The sequence below is a fragment of the Gigantopelta aegis genome, chromosome 4 (assembly GCF_016097555.1).
Source record: "Gigantopelta aegis isolate Gae_Host chromosome 4, Gae_host_genome, whole genome shotgun sequence".
Classification (NCBI taxonomy): domain Eukaryota; kingdom Metazoa; phylum Mollusca; class Gastropoda; order Neomphalida; family Peltospiridae; genus Gigantopelta; species Gigantopelta aegis.
This window is the reverse complement of record NC_054702.1, coordinates 119650363-119676911: the sequence shown is the minus strand read 5'-3', so window position 1 is coordinate 119676911 and position 26549 is coordinate 119650363. Positions and strand designations below refer to the sequence as shown.

Sequence of the window (26549 nt, the reverse complement as noted above, 5' to 3'; positions counted from 1 at the left end):
ACAGCGTCTTCAACGATGACTGTGGTATCAGCCGCAGCTGTAGACAACACTACGTCCAGAACATCCTGTCCAGACTCACTCTCCTCAATGTTAACTACTTCTCGTGATTTTCTGTTCCTAGGCTTCGGTGTTGGTCGACTCTTCACATCTGATAAGCAAGAGTTGGTTCCTATGAAGAGTTCTCTTCCTTCCTACCCCATCTTCTCTTTGCACTACAAACACAGGAATCTCCTTGTTTGGCTGCAAACGAACAATGTAAGGAAACTCTTCCCAATGATCCGCCAACTTGTGTTTACCATCGAAAGCCAGAACCTTTACCAATACATGGTCCCCTTCTTGAAGAGTAGCACCTCTGACCTTCAAGTCATACCCAGACTTCTGCCGCTGTTGATTCACCTTGGAAGTCTTTGATACAAGTTCATATGACTGTTGTGTCTTTTCCTTTAAGGACTTGGTATACGACAGCAGAGACTCGTGTTGTCTGTTCGTCTCAATCCCAAAAGCTAAGTCTATGGGTAACCTGGGTTCTCGACCAAACATAAGAAAGAAAGGAGACTGGTTAGTTGTCTCATGTCTTATACAATTATAAGCATGAACAAGCGGTGCAACAAACCTTTTCCAATCTTTCTTCTGTTCAGGCTGAAGAGTACCCAGCATGTCAAGCAATGTGCGGTTAAAACGCTCGCACATGCCGTTTCCCATAAGATGGTAGGACGTCGTCCGGCTCTTCTCTACTCCAAGGATATTACAGAATTCCTTCATTAGACGGCTCTCAAAATTGGCGCCCTGGTCACTATGGATTATTTTAGGAATACCATAGTGCACCACAAAAGTATTGAAGAACACTTCTGCTGTCGTCCTAGCGGTCATGTTTTTAGTTGGTATAGTCTGCGCGTATCGAGTGAAGTGATCTGTAACAACAAGAATATGTTGAAATCCGCCCTTTGATGTATCAAGCGTCAAAAAGTCCAAACATACCAACTCCAATGGTTGAGAGCTAGAAATACTCACAAGCGGTGCTCTGGCGTTGGTAGGAGACTTACGTCGGAGACATCTATCACATCCTCTAATCCAATCGTCTACATCCTGACTCATACCTGGCCAGTAAAAACGGTCTCGCAGAAGGGATAAGGTCCTCCCTTTTCCTGGATGTCCAATGTCAGTATGCAGACCTTTCAAAGCATCACCTACATAGGCTGCTGGAAGCACCAGTTGATACCGGTCATGACTAGCACCTTTCACCTTCCTGTGTAGAACTCCTCGCAGAAGTACCAAGTTGTCAAAACTCTTATGCAAAGAAGAATTGGCCGGTGAATGGGGATAATCCTGATGACTGGATTTCTTCTTAAGTCGAACCCTTTCTATCCAAGGCCTCAAGACATAATCTGAATGCTGAGCCATCCTCCAATCTCGATCCTTCATACCCTGGAGATCCTGTTCTTGAAGGTTATCAACCACGGTATCTGCTGAAAGACAAAGAGATTGGACAAATGGTTGAGTGTACAAAACATTGCAAATGGCTCTAACAGACTCTGAACCAATCTTGGTGCACTGGCTTGTATTCCAGGCAGTCTGGACAACCCATCAGCATCTGCATTGTTGAGACCTGACCTGTTAACAATGTCAAAGTTATATGCAGCAAGAGCTGCTAACCAGCGGTGTCCTGTGGCATCAAGTTTAGCAGAAGTAAAGATATAAGTCAAAGGATTATTATCAGTATAAACAGTAAACGTATTACCATACAGATAATTGTGAAATTTTTCAGTCACTGCCCATTTCAACGCAAGAAACTCCAGGCGATGAGCTGAATAATTTCCGTCTAACTTACTTAATCCTCTGCTAGCATAGCTGACGACCCTTTCGGTCCATTCTGCTCCTGACATAAAACAGCTCCCAAACTATGGATACTGGCATCTGTGTGTAACTCAAAGGGTTTACTATAATCAGCATATCCAAGAACAGGTGGTGAAGATAAAAGATCTTTCAATTTATTAAAAGATTCTTCCTGGCGAGGTCCCCATTCCCAAGGTCTATCGGATGTTTTGCTATTTCGCTTGAATTTGGTTGAAGGTATTAATGCGTTTAAAGGTTTAGATTAACGAACTTACGATAATACCCCACAAATGCAAAGAACTGTCTAACCCTCATTCGGATTCTTTGGAGTGGGCCAGTCTTGGATCTTCTGAATCTTCTCACCATCTGCTTCTATACCATGTTCTGAAACAACGTGACCTAAGAATTTGATTCTTGTCCTGAAGAACGAACACTTCTTCGGGGTCAGCTTCATTCATGTTTCTCTGATCCTCTGAAACACCTGTTCAAGTCTTTCGAGATGTTCTTCATATGTATCTGAAAACACAATTATATCATCAAGATATATTACACAAACTTTCAGGTGAAGACCTTCGAAACACTCGTTCATCAACCTTTGATAAGTAGCAGGACTGTTGCACAGACCAAAAGGCATACGACTGTACTCGTAACATTCCAGTGGACCTACGGAAAATGCTGTTCTTTCCTTGTGCAACTCTTCAATTTCAACTTGGTGGTACCCACTCTTCATATCGAGGGTGCTATAGTACTTTAAACCTGAAAGCACATCAAACATTTCTTCAGTACTTGGGATAGAATACGAGTCCTTACTTGTCAGTTGATTGAGCTGCCTGTAGTCTACACACATGCGAAGCTTACCATCCTTCTTCCGCACCAGAACAATATTGGATGACCAGGGTGAAAAAGACCTACGAATTGCTCCACTTGCCAATAATTGCTGGAGATGATCTCTTACCTCTTGGTACATTGCTGGTGGAATCCTCCTGTGTCGTTGTTTGAATGGTTGTTCATCGCTGAGCTCAATCCTGTTTGTGACGGCTGTTGTATGTCCTATGTCATCATCACCAGTTGAAAATATATCCTGGAACTGGGAAATAATATCCTTACCTCTCTCAGGTTCTTCCTGTGTCACGGCTTCCTCATCGAACTCGATCTTACCAAGAAGAGCTTCAGACTGATCAGAAACTGACACCTTATCTGGAATTTCCTCCACTGTTACTGCCTGAAGTTCACATAAGAGAGCTCGAGGTGGAATACTTATGGTACGAGTGGTAATATTAGATATATGAACATCAACATACATCTTACCGTGACAGCTGTAATTGACAATTGTAGGAACAATGTCAATGTCCTCTGGTATAACAGAACCTTTGGTAGGTTGAATCAAGGCACATGTAGACTTATAAATAACTGGCTTGTCTACATACCCTTGAACAACTACCTCACTGTTAGCAGGAATCAACAGGCGTTTTGATGTCGCACTTCTTACCTTTACTAAAGAAAAATGTTGTTTGGATAATTCCTTATTCTGCAACAGCATGCAACGGAAAGCCAGATACCAGGGTGTATGGATATCTGCTTCCTGAAGAAAACGACTGCCATGTTTGATTGTAAATCTTATTTAAATACTGTTGTCTTAAATCTCTATACATTGGGCAAACTAACACAAAGTGATATTCATCTTCTATAAACTTTCATATTGCATAATGTACAAAATCTCTGATCATCAGGTATATTATGATATCGACCCGTTTCGCATAGTAGACTATGAGAGGATAATCGTAGTCTGGTTAGTGAACGTTTTAAGTGTGGTGATGAAATAAAAGATAAATATTTTTCACACTCAAAACTTTGTTTGAACTTATTATAATGTTTTAATTTAGATATAACATTGATCGTTCCATTCTTTTAAGTATTGATCCATTATCCGTTGTTTAATATATGGTAAGTAAGGCAAAACTTGATCTTGACTCCACCAGACATCTGACAGACCAAGACTATCCAACAGACATTTAATACCATACGCCCAGTTCAATCCGTTATATGAAATATTATTATTTGCGTCTACTCTTAAAATATTGTAAACATCATATAAAATGGAGTTTCTATTCGAAACTATCTTTAACCAATATTTAATAATTCTTTCATATCTGCTAATAAACATTGGCATAGGGCCCAGTTCACTATATACAGAAATATTTGGTGTTGTCTTTTTAACTGATAAGACATATTTACAATATTTCAGATGCACACGCTCTATATCAGGGACTTTGTGGAATCCCCACACTTCAGAGCCATATGAAAGTATTGAACCGACATAACAATCAAATAAAACATTCTTCTGAACAATATTATCGTTAATGTTTTCCAAAATGTTAAACAGCTTAAACATAGATCATAAACCACGTTCAGATATTTTCTTTTGCATTAGATTACATCTGCCATTAGAATGAAAATCAACACCAAGGTAGCAGAATGAATTAACAATGTCGGTCTTTTACACCATTATACAAAAAGTTACGCATCCAGCCAGTGCTCCACAATTGGTATAACAAAGGCTGTAGTATGTGTCATTTTATCCGTGGGGTAGTGTATATACAGGATTCATTGCTTCTAATCGAAACACGTAGCCCATGGAGTGGTGGCAGCGGGTTTTTTCTCTAATTATATATGTGGTCCTTAACCACATTATGTACGACGTTGTAATAGTTTATTAATCTCTGTGTACATAATAGTTTACAATATACAAGAACATAATACCAGTAAATAGAAAATAAAAATGCAACGTGAATTAAAATGTGTTGAATGCATCGTTAAATAAAAATTTCTTCTTCTTCTTCTTCTTCTTCTTCTTCTTCTTCTTCTTCTTCTTCTTTTTCTGTTAAACAAACCAATAACAATGTTTCTTGTATCACGTATCTAGACACTAAACCCGTGCGTCCTCCCACGCCCGTCAAACTGGGAAACTGTCCAAATATGAAAGGGTTCGCAGGAGCGTGTGTGTCAATGTGCCGCAATGACACCAGCTGTCCCGACAACATGAAGTGCTGTAGTAATGGGTGTGGCCACGTCTGTATGAAACCCGTAGACACGTACAACCCGTGCAAGGTGTGTGTTATTCTATCACTGCAATATCCCATAAATGTTGTAGTGTTGGTATAAAATCAATCTGATTAAAATTAGCTCTACTGGGTCTAGCCAGTAGATCTAACAACATTGCGTGGACTCCCATGTCCAGGTGACATTTCATCTATTAATAACAATTTAAATATCGACCAATTACACTTCGCTTTTTATAGCGTTATTCAGGAGCATACAAATTCTAAAAAAATATCGGTCGAGACTATTTATGCAATAGGCGAACTTGTTGGTCTATTTCAACATTGAAAAAACAGGGAGAAAAGTGCAGTAATAAACTTTGGATTGTATACTAGTATAAACAGATTTTATGGCTATACCATCACGGTTTATTTTTTCGTCTTGAAACGAATTTTATATAAAATTTTATATTACAATTAGTTTCCGGCATACTTCGTAATTCACCCGAATTATTTCTTATACCCTCGGCATAATCCCGAATGTTTTCAAATTATTTTCAAATCACTGGCATGATTTTCCAAGTAAGGTTTTGATTGGTCGAATGAAAGGTCAACTGGACATGAGCTCCAACGGGCTGCTGTTAGATCCACATGTAATAGTGGAGCTAATTTTAATTAGATTGCTATTACTAATCACTGGTCAGTGATATAAATACATATACTCCTAGCTGATGGCAATTACCTATGTACCTATTACTAATCACTGGTCAGTGATATAAATACATATAATGATAGATGGTGAGAATTACCTATTTACCTATTACTAATCAATGAACAATGATTTAAATACATATAATAAGTTGTACAGCGTACGTTTTATTTAATCATCTGTACATTCAATAATCTTTTTTTGTGTGTTTTTCATTTTTGTCTAAGAATGCAAGTTGTCCACCAGGAACTGTATGTAGACCACGACAAATACAATGTGTCACCACGCCGTGCAATCCTATAGCTGAATGTGTCGGTGAGTCATTAACAAACTAATCTATAGCTGAATGTATCGGTAAGTCATTAACAGACTAATCTATAGCTGAATGTGTCGGTGAGTCATTAACAGACTAATCTATAGCTGAATGTGTCGGTGAGTCATTAACAATAACATAGCTGAACTGAATAACAGACTAATCTATAGTTGAATGTGTCGGTGAGTCATTAACAGACTGCAATCCTATAGCTGAATGTGTCGATAAGTCATTAACATACTGCAATCCTATAGCTGAATGTGTCGATAAGTCATTAACATACTGCAATCATATAGCTGAATGTGTCAGCGAGTCATTAACAGACTGCAGTCCTATAGCTGAATGTGTCGATAAGTCATTAACATACTGCAATCCTATAGCTGAATGTGTCGGGGAGTCAATAAGATATTGCAATCCTAAAGCTGAATGTGTCGATAAGTCATTAACATACTGCAGTCCTATAGCTGAATGTGTCGGTGAGTCATTAACATACTGCAATCCTATAGCTGAATGTGTCGGTGAGTCATTAAGATATTGCAATCCTATAGCTGAATATGTTGGTGCGTCATAAAAGTCTAATCCTATAGCTGAATGTATTGGTGCAGTCCTGTAATGATATAGCTGAATGTGTTGGTGAGTCATTACCAGACAACATATACTGCAATCCTATAGCTGAATGTGTCGGTGAGTCATTAAGATATTGCAATCCTATAGCTGAATGTGTCAGCGAGTCATTAACATACTGTAATATTATAGCTGAATGTGTCGGTGAGTCATTAGCAGACTAATCTCTAGCTGAATGTGTCGGTGAGTCATTAGCAGACTAATCTTTAGCTGAATGTGTCGGTGAGTCATTAACAGACTAATCTATAGCTGAATGTGTCGGTGAGTCATGGCAGACTAATAGCTGAATGTGTCGGTGAGTCATTACCTACCTGAACGGTGAGTCATTTCAGACTATAGCTGAATGTGTCGGTGAGTCATTAGCAGACTAATCTATAGCTGAATATGTCGGTGAATCATTAGCAGAGTAATCTCTAGCTGAATGTGTCCGTGAGTCATTAGCAGACTAATCCCTAGCTGAATGTGTCGGTGAGTCATTAGCAGACTAATCTCTAGCTGAATGTGTCGGTGAGTCATTAGCAGACTAATCTTTAGCTGAATGTGTCGGTGAGTCATTAACAGACTAATCTATAGCTGAATGTGTCGGTGAGTCATTGGCAGACTAATCTCTAGCTGAATGTGTCGGTGAGTCATTAGCAGACTAATCTCTACCTGAATGTGTCGGTGAGTCATTAACAGACTAATCTCTAGCTGAATGTGTCGGTGAGTCATTAGCAGACTAATCTATAGCTGAATATGTCGGTGAATCATTAGCAGAGTAATCTCTAGCTGAATGTGTCCGTGAGTCATTAGCAGACTAATCCCTAGCTGAATGTGTCGGTGAGTCATTAGCAGACTAATCTCTAGCTGAATGTGTCGGTGAGTCGTTGGCAGACTAATCTCTAGCTGAATGTGTCGGTGAGTCGTTGGCAGACTAATCTCTAGCTGAATGTGTCGGTGAGTCGTTGGCAGACTAATCTCTAGCTGAATGTGTTGGTGAGTCATTAACAGACTAATCTATAGCTGAATGTGTCAGTGAGTCATTAACAGACTAATCTATAGCTAAATGTGTCGGTGAGTCATTAGCAGACAATTCACATAGCTGAATGTGTCAGCGAGTCATTAACATATTGTAATCATATAGCTGAATGTGTCGGTGAGTCATTAGCAGACTAATCTCTAGCTGAATGTGTCGGTGAGTCATTAACAGACTAATCTATAGCTGAATGTGTCGATAAGTCATTAACATACTGCAATCCTAAAGCTGAATGTGTCGATAAGTCATTAACATACTGCAGTCCTATAGCTGAATGTGTCGATAAGTCATTAACATACTGCACTCATATAGTTGAATGTGTCGATAAGTCATTAATATACTGCAGTCCTATAGCTGAATCTGTCGATAAGTCAATAACATACTGCAATCCTATAGCTGAATGTGTCGATAAGTCATTAACATACTGCAATCCTATAGCTGAATGTGTCGATAAGTCATTAACATACTGCAGTCCTATAGCTGAATGTGTTGGTGAGTCATTAACATACTGCAATCCTATAGCTGAATGTGTCGGGGAGTCATTAAGATATTGCAATCCTATAGCTGAATGTGTCGATAAGTCATTAACATACTGCAGTCCTATAGTTGAATGTGTCGGCGAATCATTAAGATATTGCAATCCTATAGCTGAATGTGTTGGTGAGTCATAAACATGCTGTAATCCTATAGCTGAATGTGTCGGTGAGTCATTAACATACTGTAATTATATAGCTGAATGTGTCAGTGAGTCATTAACAGACTAATCTATAGCTGAATGTGTCGGTGAGTCATTAGCAGACAATTCATATAGCTAAATGTGTCAGCGAGTCATTAACATACTGTAATCATATAGCTGAATTTGTCGGTGAGTCATTAGCAGACTAATCTCTAGCTGAATGTGTCGGTGAGTCATTAGCAGACTAATCTTTAGCTGAATGTGTCGGTGAGTCATTAACAGACTAATCTATAGCTGAATGTGTCGGTGAGTCATTGGCAGACTAATCTCTAGCTGAATGTGTCGGTGAGTCATTAACAGACTAATCTATAGCTGAATGTGTCGGTGAGTCATTGGCAGACTAATCTCTAGCTGAATGTGTCGGTGAGTCATTAACAGACTAATCTCTAGCTGAATGTGTCGGTGAGTCATTAGCAGACTAATCTCTAGCTGAATGTGTCGGTGAGTCATTGGCAGACTAATCTCTAGCTGAATGTGTCGGTGAGTCATTAGCAGACTAATCTCTAGCTGAATGTGTCGGTGAGTCATTGGCAGACTAATCTCTAGCTGAATGTGTCGGTGAGTCATTAACAGACTAATCTCTAGCTGAATGTGTCGGTGAGTCATTAGCAGACTAATCTCTAGCTGAATGTGTCGGTGAGTCATTGGCAGACTAATCTCTAGCTGAATGTGTCGGTGAGTCATTAGCAGAGTAATCTCTAGCTGAATGTGTCCGTGAGTCATTAGCAGACTAATCCCTAGCTGAATGTGTCGGTGAGTCATTAGCAGACTAATCTCTAGCTGAATGTGTCGGTGAGTCATTGGCAGACTCATCTCTAGCTGAATGTGTTGGTGAGTCATTAACAGACTAATCTATAGCTAAATGTGTCGGTGAGTCATTAGCAGACAATTCATATAGCTGAATGTGTCAGCGAGTCATTAACATACTGTAATCATATAGCTGAATGTGTCGGTGAGTCATTAGCAGACTAATCTCTAGCTGAATGTGTCGGTGAGTCATTAACAGACTAATCTATAGCTGAATGTGTCGGTGAGTCATTAACAGACTAATCTCTAGCTGAATGTGTCGGTGAGTCATTGGCAGACTAATCTCTAGCTGAATGTGTCGGTGAGTCATTAGCAGACTAATCTCTAGCTGAATGTGTCAGTGAGTCATTAACAGACTATTTCTATAGCTAAACGTGTCGGTGGGTCATTCACAGACTGTAATTATATAGCTGAATGTGTCAGTGAGTCATTCACAGACTGTAATTATATACCTGAATGTGTCAGTGAGTCATTAACAGACTATTTCTATAGCTAAACGTGTCGGTGAGTCATTCACAGACTGTAATTATATAGCTGAATGTGTCAGTGAGTCATTCACAGACTAATTATATACCTGAATGTGTCAGTGAGTCATTAACAGACTATTTCTATAGCTAAACGTGTCGGTGAGTCATTCACAGACTGTAATTATATAGCTGAATGTGTCAGTGAGTCATTCACAGACTGTAATTATATACCTGAATGTGTCAGTGAGTCATTAACAGACTGTAATTATATACCTGAATGTGTCAGTGAGTCATTAACAGACTATTTCTATAGCTAAACGTGTCGATGAGTCATTCACAGACTGTAATTATATAGCTGAATGTGTCAGTGAGTCATTCACAGACTGCAATTATATACCTGAATGTGTCAGTGAGTCATTAACATACTATTTCTATAGCTAAAAGTGTCGATGAGTCATTCACAGACTGTAATTATATAGCTGAATGTGTCGGTGAGTCATTAATAATTAATTAGCTCACACTGCTGGTGGATCATTAACAAATGCGGTGTTGGTTCAAGTCCTAGTGTATTAGATGTTCTTACTCATCTTACCACGATACCAATACTCCTTGTTCATAAAACGGTAGCACGCGCTACGTCGTCTGTGATCATTATCTAGGTTCAACTAGCAAGATCAAGAACTGCTAGGTCTGTCCAGGATGTGGTGTTTGTGGGGAGGGGGAGGGGGGAGTCTTTTCTATTTGTTAAATATGCACTTAAACACAGGATAAAACATTCCACTGCTATTAATATTCTAGTTGTTAGTGATTATTAATACACTAGTTGTTAGTGTCTGGTTAATACACTAGTTGTTAGTGACTGGTTACTACACTAGTTGTTAGTGTCTGGTTACTACACTAGTTGTTAGTGTCTGGTTAATACACTAGTTGTTAGAGTCTGGTTAATACACTAGTTGTTAGTGTCTGGTTACTACACTAGTTGTTAGTGTCTGGTTAATACACTAGTTGTTAGTGTCTGGTTACTACACTAGTTGTTAGTGTCGGGTTACTATACTAGTTGTCAGTGTCTGGTTAATACACTAGTTGTTAGTGTCTGGTTAATACACTAGTTGTTAGTGACTGGTTACTACACTAGTTGTTAGTGACTGGTTAATACACTAGTTGTTAGTGTCTGGTTACTACACTAGTTGTTAGTGTCTGGTTAATACACTAGTTGTCAGTGACTGGTTACTACACTAGTTGTTAGTGTCTGGTTAATACACTAGTTGTTAGTGTCTGGTTACTACACTAGTTGTTAGTGTCTGGTTACTACACTAGTTGTTAGTGTCGGGTTACTACACTAGATGTTAGTGTCGGGTTACTACACTAGTTGTTAGTGACTGGTTACTACACTAGTTGTTAGTGTCTGGTTACTACACTAGTTGTTAGTGTCTGGTTACTATACTAGTTGTCAGTGTCTGGTTAATACACTAGTTGTTAGTGACTGGTTACTACACTAGTTGTTAGTGACTGGTTAATACACTAGTTGTTAGTGTCTGGTTACTACACTAGGTGTTAGTGTCTGGTTAATACACTAGTTGTTAGTGACTGGTTACTACACTAGTTGTTAGTGTCTGGTTAATACACTAGTTGTCAGTGACTGGTTACTACACTAGTTGTTAGTGTCTGGTTAATACACTAGTTGTTAGTGTCGGGTTACTACACTAGTTGTTAGTGACTGGTTACTACACTAGTTGTTAGTGTCTGGTTACTACACTAGTTGTTAGTGTCTGGTTACTATACTAGTTGTCAGTGTCTGGTTAATACACTAGTTGTTAGTGACTGGTTACTACACTAGTTGTTAGTGACTGGTTACTACCTTAGTTGTTTGTGACTGGTTACTACACTAGTTGTTAGTGTCTGGTTACTACACTAGTTGTTAGTGACTGGTTACTACACTAGTTGTTAGTGACTGGTTAACACACTAGTGTGACTGGTTACTACACTAGTTGTTAGTGTCTGGTTACTACACTAATTGTAGTGTCAGGTTACCACCCTAGTCCTAGGTTAGTCACTGGTTACACTAGTTGTTAGTGTCTGGTTACTACACTAGTTGTTAGTGTCGGGTTACTCCACTAGATGTTAGTGTCGGGTTACTACAATAGTTGTTAGTGACTGGTTACTACACTAGTTGTTAGTGTCTGGTTACTACACTAGTTGTTAGTGTCTGGTTACTATACTAGTTGTCAGTGTCTGGTTAATACACTAGTTGTCAGTGACTGGTTACTACACTAGTTGTTAGTGACTGGTTACTACCTAGTTGTTTGTGACTGGTTACTACACTAGTTGTTAGTGTCTGGTTACTACACTAGTTGTTAGTGTCTGGTTACTACACTAGTTGTTAGTGACTGGTTAACACACTAGTTATTAGTGACTGGTTAACACACTAGTTATTAGTGACTGGTTAAGACACTACTTGTTAGTGACTGGTTAAGACACTAATTGTTAGTGTCAGGTTACCACCCTAGTCCTAGTTGTTAGTCACTGGTTAATACCCTAGTTGTTAGTGTCTGGTTACTACTCTAGTTATTAGTGACTGGTTACTACACTAGTTGTTAGTGTCTGGTTACTACACTAGTTGTTAGAGTTTGGTTACTACACTAGTTGTTAGTGACTGGTTACTACACTAGTTGTTAGTGTCTGGTACACTAGTTGTTAGTGACTGGTTACTACACTAGTTGTTAGTGACTGGTTACTACACTAGTTGTTAGTGTCTGGTTACTACACTAGTTGTTAGTGACTGGTTACTACACTAGTTGTTAGTGTCTGGTTACTACCCTAGTTGTTAGTGACTGGTTACTACACTAGTTATTAGTGCCTAGTTACTACACTAGTTGTTAGTGTCTGGTTACTACACTAGTTGTTAGTGTCTGGTTACTACACTAGTTGTTAGTGTCTGGTTACTACCCTAGTTGTTAGTGACTGGTTACTACACTAGTTATTAGTGTCTAGTTACTACACTAGTTGTTAGTGACTGGTTACTACACTAGTTGTTAGTGTCTGGTTACTACACTAGTTGTTAGTGACTGGTTACTACACTAGTTGTTAGTGTCTGGTTACTACACTAGTTGTTAGTGTCTGGTTACTACACTAGTTGTTAGTGTCTGGTTAATACACTAGTTGTTAGTGTCTGGTTACTACACTAGTTGTTAGTGTCGGGTTACTATACTAGTTGTCAGTGTCTGGTTAATACACTAGTTGTTAGTGTCGGGTTACTATACTAGTTGTCAGTGTCTGGTTAATACACTAGTTGTTAGTGTCTGGTTAATACACTAGTTGTCAGTGTCTGGTTAATACACTAGTTGTTAGTGTCTGGTTAATACACTAGTTGTTAGTGTCTGGTTACTACACTAGTTGTTAGTGTCTGGTTAATACACTAGTTGTTAGTGTCTGGTTAATACACTAGTTGTTAGTGTCTGGTTACTACACTAGTTGTCAGTGTCTGGTTAATACACTAGTTGTTAGTGTCTGGTTAATACACTAGTTGTTAGTGTCTGGTTACTACACTAGTTGTTAGTGTCTGGTTAATACACTAGTTGTTAGTGACTGGTTACTACACTAGTTGTTAGTGTCTAGTTACTACACTAGTTGTTAGTGTCGGGTTACTACACTAGATGTTAGTGTCTAGTTACTACACTAGTTGTTAGTGTCGGGTTACTACACTAGATGTTAGTGTCGGGTTACTACACTAGTTGTTAGTGACTGGTTACTACACTAGTTGTTAGTGTCTGGTTACTACACTAGTTGTTAGTGTCTGGTTACTATACTAGTTGTCAGTGTCTGGTTAATACACTAGTTGTTAGTGACTGGTTACTACACTAGTTGTTAGTGACTGGTTACTACCTTAGTTGTTTGTGACTGGTTACTACACTAGTTGTTAGTGTCTGGTTACTACACTAGTTGTTAGTGTCTGGTTACTACACTAGTTGTTAGTGACTGGTTAACACACTAGTTATTAGTGACTGGTTAAGACACTACTTGTTAGTGACTGGTTAAGACACTAATTGTTAGTGTCAGGTTACCACCCTAGTCCTAGTTGTTAGTCACTGGTTAATACCCTAGTTGTTAGTGTCTGGTTACTACACTAGTTGTTAGTGTCGGGTTACTACACTAGATGTTAGTGTCGGGTTACTACACTAGTTGTTAGTGACTGGTTACTACACTAGTTGTTAGTGTCTGGTTACTACACTAGTTGTTAGTGTCTGGTTACTATACTAGTTGTCAGTGTCTGGTTAATACACTAGTTGTCAGTGACTGGTTACTACACTAGTTGTTAGTGACTGGTTACTACCTTAGTTGTTTGTGACTGGTTACTACACTAGTTGTTAGTGTCTGGTTACTACACTAGTTGTTAGTGTCTGGTTACTACACTAGTTGTTAGTGACTGGTTAACACACTAGTTATTAGTGACTGGTTAACACACTAGTTATTAGTGACTGGTTAAGACACTACTTGTTAGTGACTGGTTAAGACACTAATTGTTAGTGTCAGGTTACCACCCTAGTCCTAGTTGTTAGTCACTGGTTAATACCCTAGTTGTTAGTGTCTGGTTACTACTCTAGTTATTAGTGACTGGTTACTACACTAGTTGTTAGTGTCTGGTTACTACACTAGTTGTTAGAGTTTGGTTACTACACTAGTTGTTAGTGACTGGTTACTACACTAGTTGTTAGTGTCTGGTTACTACACTAGTTGTTAGTGTCTGGTTACTACACTAGTTGTTAGTGACTGGTTACTACACTAGTTGTTAGTGACTGGTTACTACACTAGTTGTTAGTGTCTGGTTACTACACTAGTTGTTAGTGACTGGTTACTACACTAGTTGTTAGTGTCTGGTTACTACCCTAGTTGTTAGTGACTGGTTACTACACTAGTTGTTAGTGCCTGGTTACTACACTAGTTGTTAGTGACTGGTTACTACACTAGTTGTTAGTGTCTGGTTACTACACTAGTTGTTAGTGTCTGGTTACTACCCTAGTTGTTAGTGACTGGTTACTACACTAGTTATTAGTGTCTAGTTACTACACTAGTTGTTAGTGTCTGGTTACTACACTAGTTGTTAGTGACTGGTTACTACACTAGTTGTTAGTGTCTGGTTACTACACTAGTTGTTAGTGTCTGGTTACTACACTAGTTGTTAGTGACTGGTTAAAACACTAGTTATTAGTGACTGGTTAAGACACTAGTTGTTAGTGTCTGGTTAACACACTAATTATTAGTGACTGGTTACTACACTAATTGTTAGTGACTGGTTACTACACTAGTTGTTAGTGTCTGGTTACTACACTAGTTGTTAGTGTCTGGTTACTACACTAGTTGTTAGTGACTGGTTAAGACACTAGTTATTAGTGACTGGTTAAGATACTAGTTGTTAGTGTCTGGTTAACACACTAATTATTAGTGACTGGTTACTACACTAATTGTTAGTGACTGGTTAATACACTAGTTGTTAGTGTCTGGTTAATACACTAATTATTAGTGTCTGGTTAATACACTAGTTGTTAGCGTCTGGTTAATACACCTACCAACTCTACACAGGTGTGTTGGAAACCCTAGTGGTATATGAGCACGTTATACTAGTCACCTACCTACCTATCAACTCTACAGTGTGTCGTCCTCTCTTACAGGAACAACGACGACCCCGACAAAGTGCCGCTTACCGCCAGTCAGAGGACGCTGCAAAGGAAGCTTCAGATCCTGGTTTTACAACACACGAACCAACCGGTGTGAACGCTTTGTGTACGGTGGATGCCGAGGAAACGCAAACAGGTTCAACACAGCGGCCAGATGTTACAAAGAATGTACGTACACTGTCCTTATACTCTAATAACACTACGCCGTCCTAATACTCTAATAACACACCTACTGCGGTAATGAATGTGTGTACACCGTCCTAATACTCTGATAACACACCTACTGCGGTAATGAATGTGTGTACACTGTCCTAATGTTCTAATAACACATCTACTGCGGTAATGAATGTACGTACACCGTCCTAATACTCTAATAACACATATACTGCGGTAATGAATGTACGTACACCGTCCTAATACTCTAATAACACAGCTACTGCGGTATGTACACCGCCATAGTACTCTCATAACGCACCTACTGCGGTAATGAATGTACGTACACCATCATAATACTCTGATAATACACCTACTGCTGTAATGAATGTACGTACACTGTTCTAATACTATAAAACACCTACTGCGGTAATGAATGTATGTACACCATCATAATACTCTGATAACACACCTACTGCGGTAATGAATGTACATACACCGTCATAATACTCTGATAACACACCTACTGCGGTAATGAATGTACGTACACCGTCCTAATACTCTGACAACACACCTACTGCGGTAATGAATGTACGTACACCATCATAATACTCTGACAACACACCTACTGCGGTAATGAATGTACGTACACCGTCCTAATACTCTGATAACACACCTACTGCGGTAATGAATGTACGTACACCGTCATAATACTCTGATAACACACCTACTGCGGTAATGAATGTACGTACACCGTCCTAATACTATAAAACACCTACTGCGGTAATGAATGTACGTACACCGTCATAATACTCTGATAACACACCTACTGCGGTAATGAATGTACGTACACCGTCATAATACTCTGATAACACACCTACTGCGGTAATGAATGTACGTACACCGTCCTAATACTCTGATAACACACCTACTGCGATAATGAATGTACGTACACCGTCATAATACTCTGATAACACACCTACTGCGGTAATGAATGTACGTACACCGTCCTAATACTATAAAACACCTACTGCGGTAATGAATGTACGTACACCGTCATAATACTCTGATAACACATCTACTGCGGTAATGACTGTACGTACACCGTCCTAATACTCTGATAACACACCTACTGCGGTAATGACTGTACGTACACCGTCCTAATACTCTGATAACACACCTACTGCGGTAATGAATGTACGTACACCGTCCTAATACTCTGATAACACACCTACTGCGGTAATGAATGTACGTACACCGTCCTAATACTCTGATAACACACCTACTGCGGTAATGAATGTACGTACACCGTCCTAATACTCTGATAACACACCTACTGCTGTAATGACTGTACGTACACCGTCCTAATACTCTAATAACACATCTACTGCGGTAATGAATGTACGTACACCGTCCTAATACTCTGATAACACACCTACTGCGGTAATGAATGTACGTACACCGTCCTAATACTCTGATAACACATCTACTGCGGTAATGAATGTACGTACACCGTCCTAATACTCTGATAACACACCTACTGCGGTAATGAATGTACGTACACCGTCCTAATACTCTGATAACACACCTACTGCGGTAATGAATGTACGTACACCGTCCTAATACTCTGATAACACACCTACTGCGGTAATGAATGTACGTACACCGTCATAATACTCTGATAACACACCTACTGCGGTAATGAATGTACGTACACCGTCCTAATACTCTGATAACACACCTACTGCGGTAATGAATGTACGTACACCGTCCTAATACTCTGATAACACACCTACTGCGGTAATGAATGTACGTACACCGTCATAATACTCTGATAACACATCTACTGCGGTAATGAATGTACGTACACTGTTCTAATACTCTGATAACACATCTACTGCGGTAATGAATGTACGTACACCGTCATAATACTCTGATAACACACCTACTGCGGTAATGAATGTACGTACATCGTCATAATACTCTGATAACACACCTACTGCGGTAATGAATGTACGTACACCGTCATAATACTCTGATAACACACCTACTGCGGTAATGAATGTACGTACACCGTCCTAATACTCTGACAACACACCTACTGCGCTAATGAATGTCCGTACACCGTCCTAATACTCTGACAACACACCTACTGCGCTAATGAATGTCCGTACACCGTCCTAATACTCTGATAACACACCTACTGCGGTAATGAATGTACGTACACCGTCCTAATACTCTGATAACACACCTACTGCGGTAATGAATGTACGTACACCGTCCTAATACTATAAAACACCTACTGCGGTAATGAATGTACGTACACCGTCCTAATACTCTGATAACACACCTACTGCGGTAATGAATGTACGTACACCGTCATAATACTCTGATAACACACCTACTGTGGTAATGAATGTACGTACACCGTCCTAATACTCTGATAACACACCTACTGCGGTAATGAATGCACGTACACCGTCATAATACTATAAAACACCTACTGCGGTAATGAATGTAGGTACACTGTCATAATACTCTGATAACACACCTACTGTGGTAATGAATGTATGTACACCATCATAATACTCTAATAACACATCTACTGTGGTAATGAATGTACGTACACCGTCTTAATTCTCTGATAACACACCTACTGCGGTAATGAATGTACGTACAACGTCTTAATACTCTGATAACACACCTACTGCGGTAATGAATATAGATGCATCGCACACTATGATAATATACTATTATCCTGTTCAATTATTTAGACCCAAAGTTTTTTGCAAATGTTACGTTTATTTCCTATTCGATATTTGTTTTCTTTGCATTTACATGAAAACAAACCCAAACCCCGACAGGTGTTCTATACAAATCATCATATAAAATGCTAAGTTGACTTAATTCCACTTTTTAAAAATCTCTGTGTCGTTTGAATGCACGTTATTTCTCCTATAAATAACTAAGGTCATTTGCATATCAAAAGCATCATTCTATAGTGCGTTTCAAACTAATGTTCGGTTCTATCGTTCTATCCGCACAAATCGTAGTATGACCTATATTTAAGAAAATATCTGTAAACATGAAGCAGGCGCGGATTCAGGTGGGGAGTTCAATTGACAAAACCTCAGTTTGAAAAAAAAAATGTATCAAATATACTCTTCAAAAAAAGAAACGCAAAAGGGTACAAATGGGTTATAACTCCGATTTTATGTTTCCTACCGGTTCATGCTTTGTGAATATAAGGTCATTGCATGTCCCAAACACATTCCCACGGTTACATTCGATAAAACGCAGCTACTGTACAATAAAGTTCCAAAATGTGAATATTCGCAAAAACCCCGCCACGTGCAAACCATGTCACCACTGCACGTGCGTTGTCTGCACGTGCAACATGAACACCGACAGTATAAAAGTGCAGGGTGTTCGCTTGCCTGGCCTCTGTATCTGGCCGACAGTTGACAATCCAGGACATGCCACGTCTCAGTGAACCGCAGAGAAACAATGCCATCGGCCGACTAGACGCAGGCGAATCCAGAACGGCCGTTGCCAGGGCATTCCATGTGTTCCCAAGCACCATCTCCAGACTGTGGGACCGTTACCAGCAACATGGATCAACACGTGACCTCCCTAGATCCGGTCGACCACGGGTCACTACCCCCGGGCAGGACCGCTACATCCGGGTACGCCACCTTCGGAAACGATTGACTACTGCCACCTCCACAGCCGCAGCAATACCAGGTTTGCGCAGGATATCCGACCAGACCGTACGGAACCGCCTACGTGAGGTAGGAATTCGTGCCAGACGTCCAGTTCGAGGTGTCATCTTAACACCACAACACCGTCGACTCCGACTGCAGTGGTGCCAGATTCATCGACAATGGCCTCAACTGCGATGGAGACAGGTGTGGTTCAGTGACGAGTCCCGATTTCTGCTCCGACGTCATGATGGAAGATGTCGCGTGTATAGGCGTCGTGGTGAACGTTATGCGGCAAACTGCGTGCAGGAAGTGGACAGATTCGGCGGGGGTAGTGTCATGGTGTGGGCAGCCATCTCACACACTGGCAGAACTGACCTGGTCCACGTGCAGGGCAACCTGAATGCACAGGGCTACATTGACCAGATCCTCCGGCCACACATCGTTCCAGTTATGGCCAACGCCAACGCAGTGTTCCAACATGACAACGCCAGGCCTCACACAGCACGTCTCACAACGGCTTTCCTACAGAACAACAACATTAATGTCCTTCCTTGGCCATCGATATCACCGGATTTGAACCCAATTGAGCATCTATGGGACGAGTTGGACCGACGCCTCCGACAGCGACAACCACAGCCCCAGACCCTGCCCGAGCTGGCAGCAGCCTTGCAGGCCGAGTGGGCCACCATCCCCCGGGACGTCATCCGTACTCTGGTTGCTTCAATGGGCAGGCGGTGCCAGGCAGTTGTCAACACACGCGGAGGCCACACCCGGTATTGACTCCAGATGACCTTGACCTTGGTGGTGTGTCCTATCACTTACTCACAATGGACTAGAGTGAATTGTGAACAATCCTGCAACATTTGGTAATTATCGGACTCACCATTCAATAATTAAATCAATTCTCCAAATGTTACGACAATGTGGTTTTGCGTTTCTTCTTTTGAAGAGTATATTATAATTATATTGTGGAATACACAAGCGCGCGCGCTGAAGGGAGAGAGAGAGAGAGAGAGAGAGAGAGAGAGAGAGAGAGAGAGAGAGAGAGAGAGAGAGAGAGAGAGAGAGAGAGAGAGAGACGTCATTTATGTAACGACGCACTCAACATATTTTAATCTATGGTTATATGGTTATAGGGAGAGAGAGAGAAGAATATTGTATGCATGCGATTGGTGGAGGTGTGACCCTCTGCACAACCCCAACCCCACTTAAGGCTTCTTTTGTATATGGAGCGGGACGTAGCTCAGAGGTAAAGCGTTCGCTCATGGTAGGTCGACTGATCGATCCCACATGGTGGACCCATTGGGTTGTGTCTAGTTCCAGCCTGTGCACCACAACAGATGTATAAAGGCTGTGGTATGTGCTATCCTGTCTATGGGATGGTGCATATAAAACGTCCCTTATTGCTTATCAAAATTTCTTATCGGAAACAGTGGCCCATGTGGCGGTAGCGAGTTACTTTCTCACTGTCATAATGCTCCTTAACCGTTTTGTCTGACGCCACATAAACGTATATCAAATGCGTTGAGTGTGTCGTTAAATAAACATTTCTCTCGTATGTATCTGTAGTCTATATGCATTTCTAGTCGATTAGTTTATAGGTTGTTAGGTTGTTTGATAGTGAATGATATGGAAATAAATTGTTTTTGGTGTTAAAGAGTTCATGCATACATTAAAGTAATACTCCTGATGGGTATGGAGAAATAACTTAATCAGTCGACGAACTCATTTCTTCATCACTATCTTCGTTAAGGGGGATTATCACAGGGGGTATTTTATTTCTTATAAAACTATTTTGTTTTCTAAAATCTTCTTCGATCTTTATTACATGTTTAACTGCGTCAGAGAAGTGTGTAGGTGTGACAGAGTTCAATACATGTGCAAGTTCTCTCCGCACCATGGTCATTTTACCATCATTATGACGAGCTATGTGCCCTTTGACTTGACTCCAGATCAGTTCTATCGGATTGAGTTCAGAATGTCTTGGCGGCAGTCTTAGACACAAGTGCCCATGGCATTCAGCAATACCATCAGTAACAAATTGCTTTGCACATTTGTTACTTTTCACAAGTTCATAAAGAACTGGCTTTGTCATGTTACTCTCAAAAGGTATATTTTTGTTTCGTAGCCACGACTGAATTTCTTCCTTTTTAGCGTTTAGTGCAGGACATCGTGTAATCTCAGTTAATTTGTTGTGGTAGCTTGCGTTATCCATGACGATAACAGAAGGTTCTGGTAGAGAAGGCATAAGTTGTTCTTCAAACCATTTGATGAAATTGTCATGATTCATCTCACCATGATAGTCTCCGTCTGTTTTTTTAGCCTCAAAGATCAATTCACAGCCATCTATCAATCCATATTTATCACAGCCAGCATGACAAATAATAAGTCTTTTTCCCTTCCCAGTCACCGAACAGAGTTTAGGAACTCGATCAGCAGCGTCTGATTTCGGCAGGTGATTGGCGGTACTTGTGCCCGGGTGGATATCTGTCCAGTGGTGGGATGTTGTGGGGTTGACATAAACCCAGGTCTCATCTTGATACACTATTAAATACCCCTGTTCTCGTAAACTGGATATTTCATGGAGATAGGACAGTCTCCTGTCTGATATATTGGCGTCCTCAAAAATCACTTTTCCGGTTGTAGACATATGTTGGTATTTAAAATGGAGTATTCTTCGTAAAGTTGATATGGATATGTTGATTCCACATTCCTCCCTTAAAGCCACGTTAATCTTATGTAATGTAGGTAATTCGCCCTCTCTATAAAATCTGTATACTCGTCGTCTAATAACATCTTTATCAAATAAATCGATGAGTTTTCGGTCGCGTTTTTTAATAGTGATTTCTGTGCTTGGATTCGTAGAGCTTAGAATTTTCACAGTTCTTTTTACTGTTGAAACCGAAACTTTAAGTGCAGCGGCAACTCGATCGACAATTCGATAAGAAGCATACCTAGGTCTACCGCGCTGATATTCATCTTCAAAATAATCGAAAACGTTCTTAATACACAATTTTACATCAACTGAAGTGTTTTTCGATTTACCCATATTTTTTCTCAAATAACAATAACAAGAATGTCGACTACTACATTTTCAATGAATTTATATACCCTACCTAACTTGTATTTTACGTGGTTTACACATTGCTACAATAGCACGTGCAGTCATAGATCGAAATAATGATGTTATTGACCAAGCAATGCTATCGTATTTTGAACATTCAGGGCTGTGTCTGCGGGATGAAAAAGTGGTTGAACCCATACGAGTCCGAACAATAGCCCTTTGGTTTTTCGCATTACAAATGTAACACCCCACCCCCAAACCCTAGCCCCTAGCACCACCCTAAATACTATATATATATATATATATATATATATATATATATATATATATATATATATATATATATATATATATATATATATATATATATATATATATACGTATGAGTTCCCAATTTAGAGGCAAATTAAATAACATTTTTATTATTATTTGATGTTGGTGGCCTTTGACATTTTATCCCCCCCTCCCCCCGGTCTTCTGGATCCGGCCCTGCATTAAATTTATTTATAAATTTGGAAAGCACATTCCTGCGGTGTGTGAGGTGATTTGTGTTTATTACTGTGCTACACCTCAGTTGTGTTTACATTAGCTAAATTTATTAAATATAATGCACCTACGAGAAAGGGTTACATGTTTGTTTGTTTACATCTATGTTTAACGGAAAGATTAGACAATGCTGTTACACACTGCAAAACAATAATAACCTTGATTTAGTGAAACAAGCTATAATGGCCTTCACGTAGTCTCAGATCCCAATGTTTTGATATGCAAATGACCTTAGTTATTTATAGGAGAAATAACGTGCATTCAAACGACACAGAGATTTTTAAAAAGTGGAATTAAGTCAACTTCGTGCATTTTATATGATGATTTGTATATAAAACCTGTCGGAGTTTGGGTTTGTTTTCATGTAAATGCAAAGAAAACAAATATCGAATAGGAAATAAACGTAACATTTGCGAAAAACTTTGGGTCTAAATAATTGAACAGGATAATAGTAACACACCTAGTACGGTAACGAATGAACGCACACCATGATAACTTACTAGTAACATCTAGTACGGTAACGAATGAACGCACATCATGATAACATACTAGTAACATACCTAGTACGGTAACGAATGAACGCACACCATGATAACAAATTAGTAACACACCTAGTACGGTAACGAATGAACGCACACCATGATAACAAACTAGTAACACACCTAGTACGGTAACGAATGAACGCACACCATGATAACATACTAGTAACACACCTAGTACGGTAACGAATGAACGCACACCATGATAATATACTAGTAACACACCTAGTACGGTAACGAATGAACGCACACCATGATAACATACTAGTAACACCTAGTACGGTAACGAAAATGAACGCACATCATGATAACATACTAGTAACATACCTAGTACGGTAACGAATGAACGCACACCATGATAACATACTAGTAACACCTAGTACGGTAACGAATGAACGCACAGCATGATAACATACTAGTAACACACCTAGTACGGTAACGAATGAACGCACACCATGATAACATACTAGTAACACCTAGTACGGTAACGAATGAACGCACAGCATGATAACATACTAGTAACACACCTAGTACGGTAACGAATGAACGCACACCATGATAACATACTAGTAACACACCTAGTACAATACCGAATGAACGCACACCATGATAACATACTAGTAACACACCTAATACGGTAACGAATGAACGCACACCATGATAATATACTAGTAACACCTAGTACAATAACGAATGAACGCACACCATGATAACATACTAGTAACACCTAGTACAATAACGAATGAACGCACACCGTGATGACGTACTAGTAACACCTAGTACAATAACGAATGAACGCACACCGTGATGACGTACTAGTAACACACCTAGTACGGTAACGAATGAACGCACACCGTGATGACGTACTAGTAGCACACCTAGTACAATAACGAATGAACGCACACCATGATAACATACTAGTAACACTTAGTACTACGAATGAACGCACACCTACGTAGTAACACCTAGTATAACGAATGAACGCACACCGTGATGACGTACTAGTAACACACCTAGTACGGTAACGAATGAACGCACACCGTGATGACGTACTAGTAGCACACCTAGTACAATAACGAATGAACGCACACCATGATAACATACTAGTAACACCTAGTACAATAACGAATGAACGCACACCGTGATAACGTACTAGTAACACCTAGTACAATAACGAATGAACGCACACCTGACGTACGCACCTAGTACAATAACGAATGAACGCACACCGTGATGACGTACTAGTAGCACACCTAGTACAATAACGAATGAACGCACACCGTGATGACGTACTAGTAGCACACCTAGTACGGTAACGAATGAACGCACACCGTGATGACGTACTAGTAGCACACCTAGTACAATAACGAATGAACGCACACCGTGATGACGTACTAGTAGCACACCTAGTACGGTAACGAATGAACGCACACCGTGATGACGTACTAGTAGCACACCTAGTACAATAACGAATGAACGCACACCATGATGACGTACTAGTAGCACATACCGGCCTCGGTGGCGTCGTGGCAGGCCATCGGTCTACAGGCTGGTAGGTAGTGGGTTCGGATCCCAGTCGAGGCATGGGATTTTTAATCCAGATACCGACTCCAAACCCTGAGTGAGTGCTCCGCAAGGCTCAATGGGTAGGTGTAAACCACTTGCACCGACCAGTGATCCATAACTGGTTCAACAAAGGCCATGGTTTGTGCTATCCTGCCTGTGGGAAGCGCAGATAAAAGATTAAATAAACACTGTGAAAAAGGACGACTTATGTGATTATTGGATTAGTTAGTGAGAACGGTTAATCATGAGTTTACATATTAAAATGTGATTTTTGGAAGTCTACGACCGAAAGGGGTAGCCGAACCCAGCAAGGCATTTTTAGAACTGTATTTAATTCGATTCTAGCACCGGTCTATAAGTGGACACGTGCTGAGAAAGCGAAATCGTTACAGTACGGTAACATATGTACATACACTGTGATGGCACACTAGTGACAATCCTAGTACGGTATGCACGGGCATTGGAATACTCGGTCACGGGCCGTTCCTAGCAAGACTCGAGTCCGTTCAAGGATAAACTCATTTCATATATTTGTTAAAAATTAAACGTCATTTTGCCATATGTGTGTCGGCTGATACATTATAGGGCTGTGAGACATGTGTTTTACTTTATTACCATTTTGATAAATTTCATGCGTTTTGATTGGTCAATAGCCAATGCATAACACAAGTACACCGTGTCATTTGCCGAAAAATACAGGATTTGCCGGGGTGTAGGAAATGTCACGTGACTTGCTCGACTGATAGGTACGAAAATACAAACTGCGGATGAGACCGACGAAATGCTTTCAACACGCCTCACTGATTAAATTTGTTAAAAGTCTTGAATTCATTATGAATGGGAATACCACAATTCGGTAAATTTTATTTTTGCTGTTTATTTGAAGATTTCTTGAGCACGTTTGGCCAAAAAATTTGCTAGATTGTACTTTTTCGCTTATTAAAAGCTAATGCTAGAATATAGCATTGCGTAATCATTTAGCGTGTTAGAACTTTGGCTAATTATCACAAACATATTTTAAATAATAACTTGACATGCTTTTTTACACGTTCTACAAGTTAGTACAACACGACAAATATGTTTGTTCGGTTGCGGGTGTTCAATTTTGTTTTCTCGATACGATTACAACATAATCATAAACGGTTAAAACACGCAAGATAATGAGGCGCTAAGACGACTGTCTCCCTTTGCCCAACACAGGTCTCGAGATGGTTTCAGGGTAATACCACCCGGAATCCTTGTTGACACTCTTAATACCCAAACAGATAACAAAAAAGCAGTAATACCTTGCATAGTTATTTGTTAACCAAAACAAATCCAATAAATTTTGAGGAATTTGATGTTATGTTATGTTATGTTATGTTATGTTATGTTATGTTATTAAACTCAAACTCAAAATGTGTGTGTACTCTATTTAAAAGTTTGACTGTTAGTGTAATTTTAGTTTAATTATAAAACAAAAATCTAAACGGTAGCACATTCGTTACGCGGTTTTTTGACAGGCTGTACGTCAGCTGTTGTCAAGTAATTATTAACATGTATGCACAGTGTAAACTAACGCAGTGATTTAAGACAAGGTGCTTCGTTTTGGCCAGCCTGGCTTGAAAAACAACATAAATGCCCTGATAATATAATAAACTATTTAACTAAACATATTTAATACGCATTAACAACACGAAATGATTATTACAGTATTTTCCCCTTGGCAAAAGTCCAAAGGAAACCTACTAGCTAAGCCTATTGACCAATCCAATTGTAATGTC

General features: G+C 39.8%; 1 protein-coding gene across 1 annotated transcript in view; it reads left to right on the top strand.

Annotated features, from left to right (window-relative positions):
• Positions 1 to 4809: 4809 nt before the first annotated feature.
• LOC121370236 (papilin-like) overlaps positions 4810 to 26549 on the top strand; it is a 36381-nt gene continuing 14641 nt past the window's right edge. The window contains exons 1-2 of the mRNA XM_041495359.1: positions 4810 to 4941; positions 15209 to 15386. Of these exons, the coding sequence (XP_041351293.1) occupies positions 4810 to 4941; positions 15209 to 15386 (310 nt within the window). The remainder of the gene's footprint in view (positions 4942 to 15208; positions 15387 to 26549) is intronic.